Source organism: Papaver somniferum, unplaced genomic scaffold (genome assembly GCF_003573695.1).
Source record: "Papaver somniferum cultivar HN1 unplaced genomic scaffold, ASM357369v1 unplaced-scaffold_81, whole genome shotgun sequence".
Taxonomy (NCBI): domain Eukaryota; kingdom Viridiplantae; phylum Streptophyta; class Magnoliopsida; order Ranunculales; family Papaveraceae; genus Papaver; species Papaver somniferum.
Window position 1 is genome coordinate 8,071,220 of NW_020651082.1, and position 14,599 is coordinate 8,085,818.

Sequence of the window (14,599 nt, forward strand, 5' to 3'; positions counted from 1 at the left end):
GACTATAACTCGTCCACTAGGGACACCTAGGGGGTTCAAATTAAGGCTTGTTATACATGCTAAGTGTGAACGTAGCCTCGACGACATGGAGTTGTATGTATGTTTTAAAATTGTTTTGTTTGATTTGCTCGAGGACTAGAAAAGTCTAAGTGTGGGGGAATTTGATAGGTGTTATAAACGCCTTGATATTTATCTAATGTATCCACACATGCTGGTTTGGTTTCCTTCGAAATCGGTCATCGTATTGGAATGTCGCACGACTTCTCTTGGACGCACCCTGGTTGTTCTGAGAATCTTAAGGGTAACGACATTGGAGGACGCTCCTGTGTCGATGAGGGCCCTTTTGAATTCCACATCCTTGATATGGGCTGTGACGTGTAGGTCCCGGTTGCGTCCTTTTTCTGCCATCATGTCGTCGTCGGTAAACGTGACATTGTTGATGTACATCTCCGGAATTCTTGACGTTTTCAAACGCGAAGGAACCAGGGATGCGTTTGACGCTATTTGATTGATGGCAATGAACGTCTCCATCTGTTGATTCTTTGAAAGATGTAGGAGTTCACATAAACTTTCCACCAATGAGGCCGCTTCCTGGCCTACTGGTTTCTGATTGGTAGTGAAGATGTTGACTTGGGAATGATCGTCTGGGACGTTAGTCCCCAGTTACGGAGTTTCCGGGACAGGTGGGTCACTCAACTCCGATGTTAAGCTGATAAGGAAGTCGAGTATGCTATTAATCGCCTCTTTCATCAGATCCATATTCCTGGAGTGGATCTCCTGAACCCGTGCCAAATCTTCCAGCCTTGGAACTTCTCCGTCGATCGCGTTGTTGGACGCTGCGTTGGGAGAGGAAACATTGCCATTCACCTGAGTGAAACTTGGGGGCACGGATTCAGTCCTAAAACTGACCATCTTCCTGAGTTGAAGTTAAAAAGCGTAATCTGAAATTGGTATTGCAACTGAGAGATTAATCTCCCACTGTGGTCTCCAATTGATTGAGGGTGAAAACAGTTTCTGCGGATTTGGGTAATTTCGAGTGTGTAAGTGAGAAACGAGTCTAAACCCTAAACAATGTACTGCAAGGGAGTACTTTGATTCGAGAGATCAATCTGTAAAAATCCGACCTAAAGCAAGAAATGGCCGTTCCAGACTTGCTTCGGTCACAAAGTGAAGGAGAAGGGTTGGTCTAGGGAGGGAAGCGAAGAGAGTGTTGAGACCAGAATAGTTAATTCCGGAAGAGTAGTTGTTTGACGACTTGTATCATAAAGTGGAAATCTAACAGATGGGAAAGCTAACAAGTGATTTCTGAGTGTTGTATTCTCCTAACCAAAAACTTGTTCTTTAGTGGAAATAGGTGAGACCTATTTATACAAGTCGCAACGAAACGTACCCTGGTCTCGTAAGAAGTAGAAACAGTTGAGTAAATGGAAGAAAGCGGTAACGGGTAACGCATGGAATTGATGTTTCCATAATGAAGGAAAGGTTTCACCATTACTTCTTATATTTACTAACCACCTCATTCTTATGACACTTTCTTGTAACGGGCGTAGTGTACGCCGCACGTTATAAACCTCCAGACCAATACCCTGATGAGCATCCCCCAGTTTGTGACATATTTTGATGTCTCGAGTGTTTCCGTGGAATACGTGTAGCATGTTTCTATTGTTTGGAAAGTTAAGATTAAGAGGCTTGCCGGTTCGGTGGTGACTTTCGACGGCCGATATTTCGCATCTTGAGAGGAATGTTAGCCGTTGATTGTGGTTACCTTCCGTTGGTAGCTAGTGGCGTGGCCACGGTACTGGCATGGCTTGCGCATACTCTTGGCGTGGCTAATTAGGGCTTGGTACCGTGACCAAAGAATTGGCATAGCTAAGTATTTTTAGTGGCCAAAGAGTTGGCGGCGTAGCCAAAGGTTTCCACAAGTCGTTTGGTGGCAAGTTTGTATGGCTAAGATATGCATCTCAGGAGGAAGGATAGTCATTGATTGTTGCAACCTTCCGTTTGGCAGCCAGCAGCATGGAGGCATGGCCGGCATGGCTTTAGCGTGGCCAAATTAATGCTTTGGCACCGTGGCCAAGAGTTGGCACCGCAACCAAGAGATTGCCACAAGTCGTTTGGTGGCAAGTTTGTACGTCTAAAATCTGCATCTCAGGAGGAAGGATAGCCGTTGATTGTTGCAACCTTCCGTTTGGAATCCAGCGGCATTGAGGCATGGACGGCATGGCTTTGGCGTGGCCAAATTAGGGCTTTGGCACCGTAGCCAAGAGATTTCCACAAGTCGTTTGGTGGCAAGTTTGTACGGCTGAGATCTGCATCTCGGGAGGAAGGACAGCCGTCGATTATTGCAACCTTCCGTTTGACAACCAACGACATGGAGGCATGGCCGGCATAGCTTTGGAGTGGACAAATTAAGGCTTTGGCACCGTGGACAAATTAGGGTTTTGGCACGGTGGCCAAGTGTTGGCACCGTAGCCAAGATATTTCCACAAGTCGTTTGGTGGCAAGTTTGTATGGCTGAGATCTGCATCTCAGGAGGAAAGATAGCCGTTGATTGTTGCAACCTTCCGTTTGGCAACCAGTGGCATGGAGGCATGGCCGGCATGGCTTCTGCATAGCCAAATTAAGGTTTTGGCACCGTGGCCAAGAGTTGGCACCATAGTCAAGAGATTGCCACAAGTCGTTTGTTGGCAATTTTGTACGGCTGAGATTTGCATCTCAGAGGGAAGGGTACCCGTTGATTGTTGCAGCCCTCCGTTTGGCAGCCAGCGGCATGGAGGCATGGCCGGCGTGGCTTTGGCATGGTTTAAGCGCGGCAAAGATAGGATTTTGGCATAGTTTTAGGCGCGGCCAAAATTAGGGTTTTGGCATAGTTTAGACGCGGCCAAAATTAGGGCTTGGCATTGGGACAAAAGTTTCCACACGTTTGGTGTCGATCTTGGACGGCTGAGAGATTTGGATCTCAGAAGGAAGGGTGGTCGTTGATTGTTGCAACCCTTCGTTTGGCATCCATAGGCATGGAGCCATGGCTTCGGTGCGGAGGTGCGGCTGGCATGGTTGGCATGCCTTTGGCGCGGAGATGTGGATAGCATGGCATGCCATTGTCACGGTGGTGCGGCTGGTGATTATAGATTTTTCGTGGGTTGTAGTAATGAGGTTCAAACTCTCGGACTTGTGAAGATTAAATTTAAAGATTTAATAATATTATATACAAAATTATTAACAATGGGTGCGAGAGGTAACCAAGACAATATATTTCACTATTATGCAAAATTGAATGATAAAATATTTCAAAACTCTATTCAATTCTTAAGTCCTCTTTTATCTTTAATTCACTATCAATCATACAGATTCTCAAACATTATTTGTAAACCTTAAGCATAGATTATCAAGAGATTAAACCAAGCATAAACTATCAAACTGAATAACAAATAATTAAGACAATCATTCAAACAATTTAAAACTCTGCAAAAGCAGCGATTAGGTGAATTATATAATTAAATGAAATAGTTACCCATTTATGTTGCGTGAATAGCTTCCTCCATTGTCTTGGTTACGAGGGAATTAGCTCATCATAATATAAATGCTCTCAAAATAATTTATTATGGCTCAAAAATGGTTTACAAATGATGAGAAGAAAAGAAAATGGTGTAAACAGCTAATGTGCGACCCACAGGAAGCGTCACACAAGAACGATACATATGAAATGTTGTAGTCTTTGGGAAACTACGACCCACACTCCATTGTCGCTGTCACTGTTGAAGAACGACAGACTCTTACAGTCTATTGTTCTTCGTGTTCATCTTCATGCAGCAGCAGAAACTGAGTTTTGTTAAACTCTGATTTCGTCTTCTCTAGCTCTCCCTAGCTCCCAAAACTCTCGACACCCTTTCCCAAACTGTTTTGCCTTGTATTTATAGTGAATTGGAGCCAAAAATCCGACCATTGATTGCATATATTCTCCATTTAATCCAAATATTCTCGGCTGCCAATAATAACGAAAATTTCCATATTTAATCCCATGCAGCGTTAACTTTGATCCTGCACGCTCCCAAATGTCTTCTCCACGCCTCAACACTCTTCCAACGCTAGTAGGACTCTTCCGTGCACACAAGAACTCCATTTTTTCTCATGTTACAGTGCACGTGCTCTGTTTTGGGCTCAAGGATCATCACGCGTTTTCCAGCCACTTCTGATCGAACCCACTGCCCATAATGTGTTCCTCATGCCATATCACTTCTTTCTGCCAATTTTCAGCGATTGAATCGCACTCTAACCTATTCATTTTGATAATCAAAATTCTACCAGTTGAAAACTTCATTTCCCGCCAAAAACACAAATTCAAATTGTCGAAGAAGGTGCTCCTTATCCAGAGTGCTGGGGTGCGAATATCAATTGGGGTGGAAATAGTAATTTTTCTGGGTTCCTCCGGGACATTTCTGGGACGCTTCCGGTGCATTTCTGAGGTGCCTACGGTACATTTCTCCGGGGTGTAAAACACTGCATTTTGAGCCCATTTCGCCGCAAGGGCTTATTTCTCTAAAATTTCCTACAAGAACACAAAATAACACAATAAGTACTTAATTGAGTCTAACAATACAGAACATTGAGAATAAAATAGACACATAAATGCGTCTATCAGCTGGCATGGTTGGCATGCCTTTGGCGAGGAGATGTGGCTGGCATGGCATGCCATTGGCGCGGTGGTGCGGATGGCATGGTTGGCATGCCTTTGGCGCGGAGAGGTAACTGGCATGGCATGCCATTGGCACGGTGGTGTGGCTGGAATGGTTGGCATGCCTTTGGCACGGAGATGTGGCCGGCATGGCATGCCATTAGCACGGTGGTGTGGCTGACATGGTTGGAATGCCTTTGGCGCGGAGATGTGGATGGCATGGCATGCCATTGGCATGATGGTGCGGCTAGCATGGTTGGAATGCCTTTGGTTACAAGATGTGGCTGGCATGGCATGTCATTGGCACGGTGGTGCGGCTGGCATGGTTGGCATGCCTTTGGCACGGAGATGTGACTATTAGGGTTTAGCGTGTCGAAACCCTAGTTTAGGATATGTGTCACGCGTTATTGGCACGTTTGGCTAGCATGTGTTGCCGGCATGTGTAGAGATGATGTCGGTCACTACCGAGGGCTCTGCCGTGGATCATGGCATTTACATAAAAAAAAAGGTACGCTGGTAATTTTACGCGGACATGTTGAATGGTTTAATAAATGTGCTAGTGGCGACATTATTACTCAAGTGTGACGTCGCTGTCTGACTAAGGTTTTACGATTTTAACCCTAAGCTAAAAACCACCATCAATACCCACTTGCGTGCCATGCATCGTTTACATCACCATAGATTCTTTATTGAGGCGAAACGAGGACGAGCCCGAAGGCTCAGAGTTTCTAACATAATTACCATATGTTGTTTTATATGTATTTCAATCATTTTAGTAGTTTATCAATATTGTGAATATTGTTTGTGAACAAGATGATACAATCGTTATTTCTGTGTTCACAATCTGTCGCTAGAAACAGGGACACGTTTGTCCCGGTAAAAGATTTATCTTCCCCTGTGATTTTTCATCGGCCAACGTTATTTTTAACACGGATTTACGGTGATAAACCGGAAAAAAATTTAGGAAACCTTTGGGTATGTGTTTTCTCTTCCAAAAACCCTTGGATCTGTGTTTTCTATTTCATAAACTTTTGGATCCGTGTTTTCTCGTCCAAAAACCCTTGGATCTATGTTTTCTCTTTCATAAACTTTTGGATCTGTGTTCTCTCTTCCAAAAACCTTTAGATCTATGTTTTCAATGGGATCCAAGAATTGATTTTATTTTGTCTCAAGCTTAACGGGAAAATGCTTCGGCTTTTCGCTACATCATAGTTTTACTTACAACTAACCAAATCTCGTGGATATGTGTGCCTTGTCAACGATCATTTTTGCAGGGTATGTATAAATCAAAGGATGTTGGAAAAGCTAAGGCATTGTCAAAAGAAGCACCAAGGACCACTCAAGTGGTGACGCGCAGCAAGCAGAAGGGTGAAAAGCTCAAAGCAGCGACCAAAAAGAAGGACGGAGCGGAAAGTACTACACCTCCATATGCCGGCACGATAGCAGCGGCTGCCCTCAAAGTTGCAGCAACCAAAGCCGGAGCCACCAAAGTAGCGGCGGCAACCCGAGCGAACGAAAAATGAGAAGGAGTTGCGGAATCAACAATACATCAACCTGCCTATGGGATGCCACTCACGGATGATCAAAACCGACCACCGTCGATTCCCCAACCTCTGTTGGCGCCGAACCAACCAACTCTGCAACCCATGGAGCTTCGGGTCTTACCCGTTGATCCACCAATTCCACTAATACAGACAGTAGATGAAGACCGTACTATAGTCGCCGATAGACAAGCGTTGGTATGGACTCCGAACTAGGGATTGAATCATTTCATTCAGCTAATAGCCGAGCTCGAAGAATTGAAAAGAAACCAGAAGGTGTATAGGCCGACGCTGTGGATCTGCTAGCACGAGAGAACCAAAAGATCAAAGAAAATATTTCCCATAGCGCCGAAGTAGAGAATCAACATGACGAAGCGAATTCCAAAGCGCCGCAGCCGAACTATGACCGAAGGATGATAGTGGCCAATATCGACAATCCCGAGCCACATAATCGATGTAATGCAAGAGGAAATAGACTGTCTGATCCCGACTATGCTCCCAAAGATACAGATTACTTCAACAGTGAAACTCGAAGATCGAGACGATCCGCCATGAGGGAGGAGCATTTTCTCGCAATGGAGAGTCTACGTGCAGAAATGATGGCGGAGATCTTCGGGTAATCATCGAAAAGCACTCCAGGCTGGAGGAGATCCAACGATACAACCCTAGAGCGTAGATGCAGAAATATTATCGCACAAACTCAATAGAGCAAGCTAACGGGTCAAAAGAACCAATTCGACCGAACGTTTCAACGAAGATAAAAGAGGACGAAGAGATGAGCATCGGCACAACGATAAGAAGTTCGAAGATCATGTCTATACAAATCTTAACACCAGTCATGTCCGCATATTCATGGAGATCAAGGGCCGAGCCAACCTCGAGTGGTCGTGGTCCAAGGGAAAACAACCACCAAGATCCAAGAAATCAAGGGATTATTGCGAGTACCACTGCTTCAACGGTCACCAAACTGAGAAATGCAAGAATCTCAAAATAATGATCCAAAAATTGGTTGATGCCGGAGATCTCAAGATATATGTTCAAAATCCAGAACCCGAAGAAAGGACCAAACGAAGCAAGCAAGTCCACCTTCCAGAGAGCGACAGGACGATCAACACTATCTCTTGTTCATAGCCCAACGATCCATCACTAACTAACCAGATAGGGAAGAGGTTGAGAAAACAATTCGAGTACTATTGTGAATTGTATAAGATCGATGGGGAAGAAGTAGATGGACATGAAAATTGGATGAATGTGCCACTGACTTTTTTCGCCGATGATGTTGAAGAGGACATGGAAGACCATAACGATCCATTAATACTCACATTACCTGTCTCTGGATGGACTATAAAGAAAATCTTGATTTATGGAGGAAGTTCAGTCAACGTCATTTTCTATGATACATTCAAGCGAATGAAATTAAATGATGAGCAGTTGATGTTTTCTTACTACACCATTTATGGGTTCAATGGGGTGTCCACGAAGCCTCTGGGAGATATTGTTTTAGAATTCAATGTAGGACCAATGAAGGTCAGTACCAGGTTCAGCGTAGTAGATGCTCCATCCCCCTGTAATGCTATCACTGGACGACGATGGGTGCATAAACTCAAATGTGTGGCGACAACCTACCACCAATACCTTAGATTCCCAACTCCCGAAGGGAAAATGGAGATCAAAGGGGATCAGGTCACCGCACGAGAGTGTCAAGCCATGCAAAATCAAATGTACACTGAACAGGAAGAGCGACGCAAAGCCCGAAGGGGCAAGGACAAAGCATCATCCAAAGACAAAGCGATTGACTTATACCTCGAAGATATTTCGAGGAAAATCTCGATGAAGAGTAGCATCGTTCAAACTGCCGAAACAAGCATCTCAGGAGCGAAGGAAGCTGAGGAACCCGCCAAATAGAAACTAAAGAACGTTCCCCTTAAGGGAACCGAATCCTACGTTCACACCTGTAGAACCTACCAAGGAAATTAATTTCGGTACAGAAGAGGATCCCAAGATAATCAAGATAGGCACGTTAATGGACAAAGATCGTGAGGTAGCGCTGATCAAGTTTCTCAAGGAATTTGCAGATATCTTCGCATGGAAATTAGGAGATATGCCAGGAATCGATCCCAAGGTCGTACATCACGAACTTCGGATAAATCCAGGCACGAACCCATTCAGGCAAAAATTACGAAAGATGGCGCCAGAGTACCACCAGGCAGTCGAGAAGGAGCTGAACAAACTTATGGAGGCAGGATTCATAAGGGAAGTAAGATATCCCACGTAGATTTCGATCATGGTCATTGTACCAAAAAAGAACGGCGGAGTAAGAATATGCATCGATTTCACGAACCTCACTAAAGCATGCCCGAAGTATAATTACCCACTCCCGAGCATCGATCAATTGGTGGACACGGTAGAAGGCCACGAAGAGCTGTCAATCATGGACGGACATTCTGGTTACAATCAAATAGCTCTGTCCGAGGAAGATCAACAACATACAACATTCTTTACACCACACGGACTCTACTGCTATACTCGTATTCCCTTTGGACTAAGGAATGCAGGGGAAACATACCAGAGGATGGTCGATGCAATATTCAAGCCATGGATCGGGAAAACTCCTGAAGTGTACGTCGACGACATGCTCGTCAAAAGCAAACTGCACAAGAACTACCTCCAAGATTTGAAGGATATCTTCGGAGCAATGAGGAAATATAACATGAAAGTGAACCCGGAGAAGTGTATCTTCGGTGTCATGTCGGGAAAGTTTCTTGGATACCTAGTGACTAAAAGGGGCATTGAATTCGATCCCCCTAAGATCCAGGATATCGTGGAAATTTCATATCCAAGAAATCTGAAAGAAGTCCAAAAACTCAACGGATCCATAGCCGCTTTAGGGAGATTATCGTCGGGTCATCGGATAAGTGCAAACACTTCTTCATTATCCTCAAGAATAATACCAAGTTCGCGTGGACCGCTGAATGTGAAGAAGCTTTCCAGAAAATCAAAGAATATTTGGCAACGATCCCGATCCTTCAAAAACCCTAACCCGATAAGGTGTTAGCATTGTACATAGCCGCAACTGAAGACGTTTTCAGCGCTGTATTGGTCAAGAAAAACACAAAGGTAGAGCAACCAATATACTACGTTAGTAAAACTCTCAACAAGGCAGAAAGGAATTACACTAAGATTGAGCAGTTAATATTAGCGCTGGTATGGGCAACTCAGATGCTGCGAACCTATTTCCTCACTCACTATGTTCGAGTCCCAAGAAAAGCTCTGCTGGAATATATTCTCAAAAACGCAGGAAAGGTGGGAATGATAGCAAAGTGTAACACACAGCTGGAACGATTTAACATCCTACACGAGATCCAAACTGCACAAAATTCACAAGTCCTGGCGGATTTCCTAGAAGATTTACTATTAGATAATGACGAAGAAGTCAAGGATATACCAGGGATAAACGAAGGTGGAAAAGACCCGATCGACGTTCTCGAACCTTCAATCCAACGAAGGTGGGAAGTCTTCGTCGACGGATCCAGGAACAAAGATGGTGCAGGCATAGGGATCGTTATCACAACACCCACCGGTGATAGGATGGTGCATGCGCTAAGGCTGGAATTTGAGGGACATACCAATAACATTATGAAGTACGAAGTTGTGGTACATGCCCTGCACTTGATAATAGAGTTAGGGTAACCAACGTACGCCGAAAGAGCGATTCATAGATGGTCATTCGACAAATAGTGATGGAATACAACACCTACGATGACATTCTCTCAGCCTACATGGCCATGGTCCAAACCTTGGCGTCACAAGTACCTAGTATCAAGTTCCGACATCTATGCAGGAAAGAAAACAGACACGCCGACGCCTTAGCCTACATATCATCAATGCTGAAGGATAAAAATGTTGAGGCCATCAAGATAGCAAGAGTGTACGAATCTTCGGTTATTCCACAGTAATCCTTCGCTACAACCAATTGTGAAGACGATGTAGGGGAGGATATCGCTGAGGATGACGTAGGGGAAGATATCTCCGAAGATGCCGACGAAGAGGATATATTTTCGAAAGCAAATGAGGATGAAAATTTCAGCAACGAAGAAGACTGGAGAACCGAAGTCCATCTGTACCTCGAAGAAAGAACGCTGCCTGCAGATGTAAAGCATGTCAGGAAGACGCAATCGAAGGAAAGAAGATATGAGCTTCGTGGAGGAATTTTATATAAGAAATCATTTCTTGGACCCATACTACGTTGCTTATCCATAGAAGAGGGCCATCAAATCCTTAAATACATACATTATGGAGACGCATGAAATCATAGCGGGATGAGATCATTGGACGACAAAGCCAAGGTGCAAGGATACTATTGGCCACAAATGATACAAGACGCTGCGAGAATGGCTAGAAGATGTGAATAATTCCAACGTTTGTCCAAAAGAATTCATGCACCGGCAACTGAACGATTTTGTAGGGAGCCCCTGTCCCTTTGCAAAATGGGGGAAATACATCATAGGACCATTCGTGACAGGCACTGGAAATGGCGATTCCTGATAGTAGCAATGGATTACTTCAGTAAATGGGTGGAATCCAAAGATTTGGCCAGAATCAGAGATGTCGACATATTCACTTTCATTTTCCAAAATATCATTTGCAGGTTTGGCATCCCCGCAGAAATTGTTTCTGACAATGGAAGGCAGCTACAAGGAAAAATATTGACATGCTCTTTGACACCTTCAAGATCAGAAAGAACAAATCCGCTCCCATTTACCCCCAGAGTAATGGACATACTTAAGCTAGTAACAAGACCATCGCTCTCACCATCAAGAAAACCTTGGACGAACACAAAGGATGATGGTATGAGCAATTGCACAGTACCCTGTGGTCATACCGAACCACTCGAAGATCTGCAACTGGAGAATCCCCATTCTTACTCACTTATGGAGTCGATGCAGTAATCCCAACGGAAATAATCATGCCCACAACTAAGACCGGAGCATGGGAAAAGTATTCTCACCCCGGACATGATATTGGAAAGGCTTGATGACCTAGAAGAAAGGCGTGAAATAATATTACAAAAGATGGAGAATTATCAACGAAGGTTAGCAAAAGATAATACAATAAGAAGGTCAAGATTAGGAATTTTGTAGAAGGGCGGTATGTGCTAAGAACCATACCACAGTATCAACGAGAAAAGAAATGGGGTAAGCTAGCAACAACATAGGGATGGTCGTTCATAATACACGATGTCGCAGGAAGGGGGTCGTACTACCTGCGCAATCTAAAAGGAGAAATCCTAAGGCATCCCTGGAATGCTAAATACTTCAAGCCATATTACCCATCAAGCAATGCAGCTCTTCGTTTGAGTGAAGAGAACTAGAAGAATAGGACGGCGTTCCCGCTCGACATGTTTCTATCTCTGGACGAGGAATAGAAGACCTCACCCTATCAATCAAACAAGAACTTTTTTTTCGGAAGATCACGAAGAGTCTCATAGACGATCCCATACTTACATATATTAGGGGAAGCAACCATATGTAATCTCCCAGGACTCCCCTATCAGCGTCTACGAGCGTACGACCATGGGGAAGGATTCCAGCACAAAGAGATACCCAACCTAATGCAGCGGTTCGGAAATGGGTGATTGTAAATGATATAATAACGCATCACATTCCTGAGAACGCTGCCATAACCCCCACTGTCAGGTAATCCTCTGGCTAAGGATTGGCTGACGGGGTGACAGGTCCAAAACTAATAACGAAGGTATTCGTTATCCTACAACACGCTCCCTACCTCATTTACTTATAATAAATTAAGATACATGTTACTCAGCATTTTAAACAATGACATAAAAAAACATAATGGCATTACAGGAAAACTAAAGCAGGGTTGTATATAGCCAAAGACTGATGATTGATTCCGTAAGAAGTTGATTACAAACATGGAAAAGATGAGCAAGAAATACAAAAAATATCCGAAACAAAATAACACGAAGTTACATAACCAGTCTCGATCAATCCTCTACTCCAATAACAATGACTCACTTCTCCATTGTAGGCTCGACACGATTAGCAAGTTGTTCTACTTGAGGAAAAGGAACAATCCCCCTGGACGAAGGGCCAAAAGCGGATTTGAGTGGATCGGGCACAGGTCGACGCTTGTATTTCTTTGTAAGACCGTGCTCTTTCAGAAGACTCTCTTCTATCTTGGTCATAGTCTTGTTAATTTCCAAAGCCAGCTGACGACGAGCCTCATGCACGATGACGTTGGCCTTGAGCTTAGATTGCTTCAATAAAGACCCTACACGTTTCACTTCTTTGGAAGACTCTTTTGCAGTCACGTCTAAGGTTTTAGACAAACCCTCCCAGTACCTGACTTGTCCTTGCTCCTTAACTAGTTCAGATTGAGTCGCTTAAAGTTTTTCATTTGCAAGGCGAAGCTTTCTCTCGAGATCTGCAAAAGAAAAAAGCAATCTGTCAAACAAAGAAGGAAGATAAACAATTACCCACGACAAAACTAATGTATACCTTCGACATCAGCCGAAGCAATTTCAAACTCATTTACTATGGAATCCCGGGAATCGTCAAAAAAATCATACTCATCGGACAATTTCTTATAGTCAAGACGAAGGTCACTTAGTTTTCATCGAAGCTGATCTAACTCTACCTGCTTCATTGAACCTAAGTGACGAAGATGATTGACCTCATCGGTGATCCCCTCAATCCCTTTTGTCATCCTATAAATATTAATCTCAAGGTCTTTCTCTGAGTCTACTAAACGCGCAACATCGGAACGAGAGGAGGATAAAGCTTTACTTAGTGCATGAGCCTCTGTACTAGCATCGTCTCGCTCTCGAACAAGCCGTTGTATATAATCCTGAACCTCGGGATCATGAGACGTACGAGCTTCACAGAGTTCTACATCTATATCTGCTACTTTATCCTCTAACCGTGAAGCTTCGTCCCGAGCTTCAAATAGAGACTGACTTGTCCATTCCATGGTACCTTCGAACTGAGTATGGGCGGCAGATAATGAATTCTACATTTCAAATAACTGATCTCCTTGTCTTTGGTAATCCGCCGATATCTTATTATGTTCGTCGGCTCGAGAATTCCATTTACTGGTCACCTCTACTACCTTAGACACCAACTCTTTAACAAGAGAAGCCTGACGAACGCGTTTTTTGCGAAGCCAAACCAATTCGTCGGTACCACCCGCTGAAAACAGGGGCGGCTAACTCGGAAAGAACATTAACAAGACAGGGTAAAGAAAAAGAAAAAAACCTTTGGACGAAGTATCCGCTGATAGAGATTCGGTGCGAGATTTTTCCAGATACTTACGAAGCGAAGAAACCTCCTGATAAAGCTTCCCTTCGGCAGCACTAGCCTGATGCTTCTCTTTCAAATGTTCCTTCAACCCTAATATTTCTTTGTCCTTGGCCGCAAGAGATTCTTGAGAAGTGAATAGCTCGTCATCCATCTGAAGCAACTTCGCCTCCAACTTGAGGGCTTTATCCCTAAAGAACTGATAAAGGATGTGGTAAAAAAACTCACTCCTCGCCAGCTGCAGCAGCCAGGGGCAAGTAAGAATAAATAACTAAATAAACTGCATTATCCCACAAAGAAGAAAGTACAACACCTCACATCTAGAATACGCTGCTGAGGGAAACCATAATGATGTCCATCGGCTATGGCCATCATATCAGAGATATATGAAGGTGGACTAACTAAAAGACTAGAAGTGGCCTCCAGATCCCGTTCCCAGATTTCAGCAACCTTCTCACGAGACGATAGTTCCATCCTCTAGCGGGTAAAAGCATCTGAATCCCTCTCCCCAAGAACCACATGAGCGGGATGGGGAACGATCATTAGGCCCTTCTTCTTCTACCAAGCAAAGGTTCCATCATTCCCCTCATGCCATACAACGTTTATGGAATCTCCGGAAGGGGGATGCTCATTATTTCCAACAGCAGTTTCAACATAAACGACAACTTATTTACCAACAACAGCCCTTCTTCCTTCGGCTTCCTTGGAAGCACGAATTTCAGTGTCCTCCCCATCCAAACTATCATCTCCCTCGATCTTCTTCTCAGCATTGTTTTCAGCCATGACTTCCCAATCATCATTAGAAGACAACAATTAAAACTCTGAAGCTATCCCCATTGCAGTACCTATGTCAACCTTCCCTCCAGCGGAGTAAATCTTTCCAAAAAATAATTCTTGGTTCACCTCTGGCATATTCATTGGCTCAGGGATCGATGATTGAAGATCAGCATCCTCGTTTCTTTGCTCGGCTATAAGATCATCTTTGTCTCCCTCAGGTGCAGTCTCTTATTCAAAATATTCATTGTTATCAGGGGTAGTTTCAGTGTGCTCTTCTTCATAAGTTTCCTCAT

General features: G+C 43.9%; 1 protein-coding gene across 1 annotated transcript; it reads left to right on the forward strand.

Annotated features, from left to right (window-relative positions):
• Positions 1–10,700: 10,700 nt before the first annotated feature.
• Positions 10,701–11,162, forward strand: LOC113345259. The gene has a single exon (XM_026589053.1). The coding sequence runs from the start codon at positions 10,701–10,703 to the stop codon at positions 11,160–11,162; it is 462 nt and encodes a 153-aa protein (XP_026444838.1).
• Positions 11,163–14,599: the final 3,437 nt, after the last annotated feature.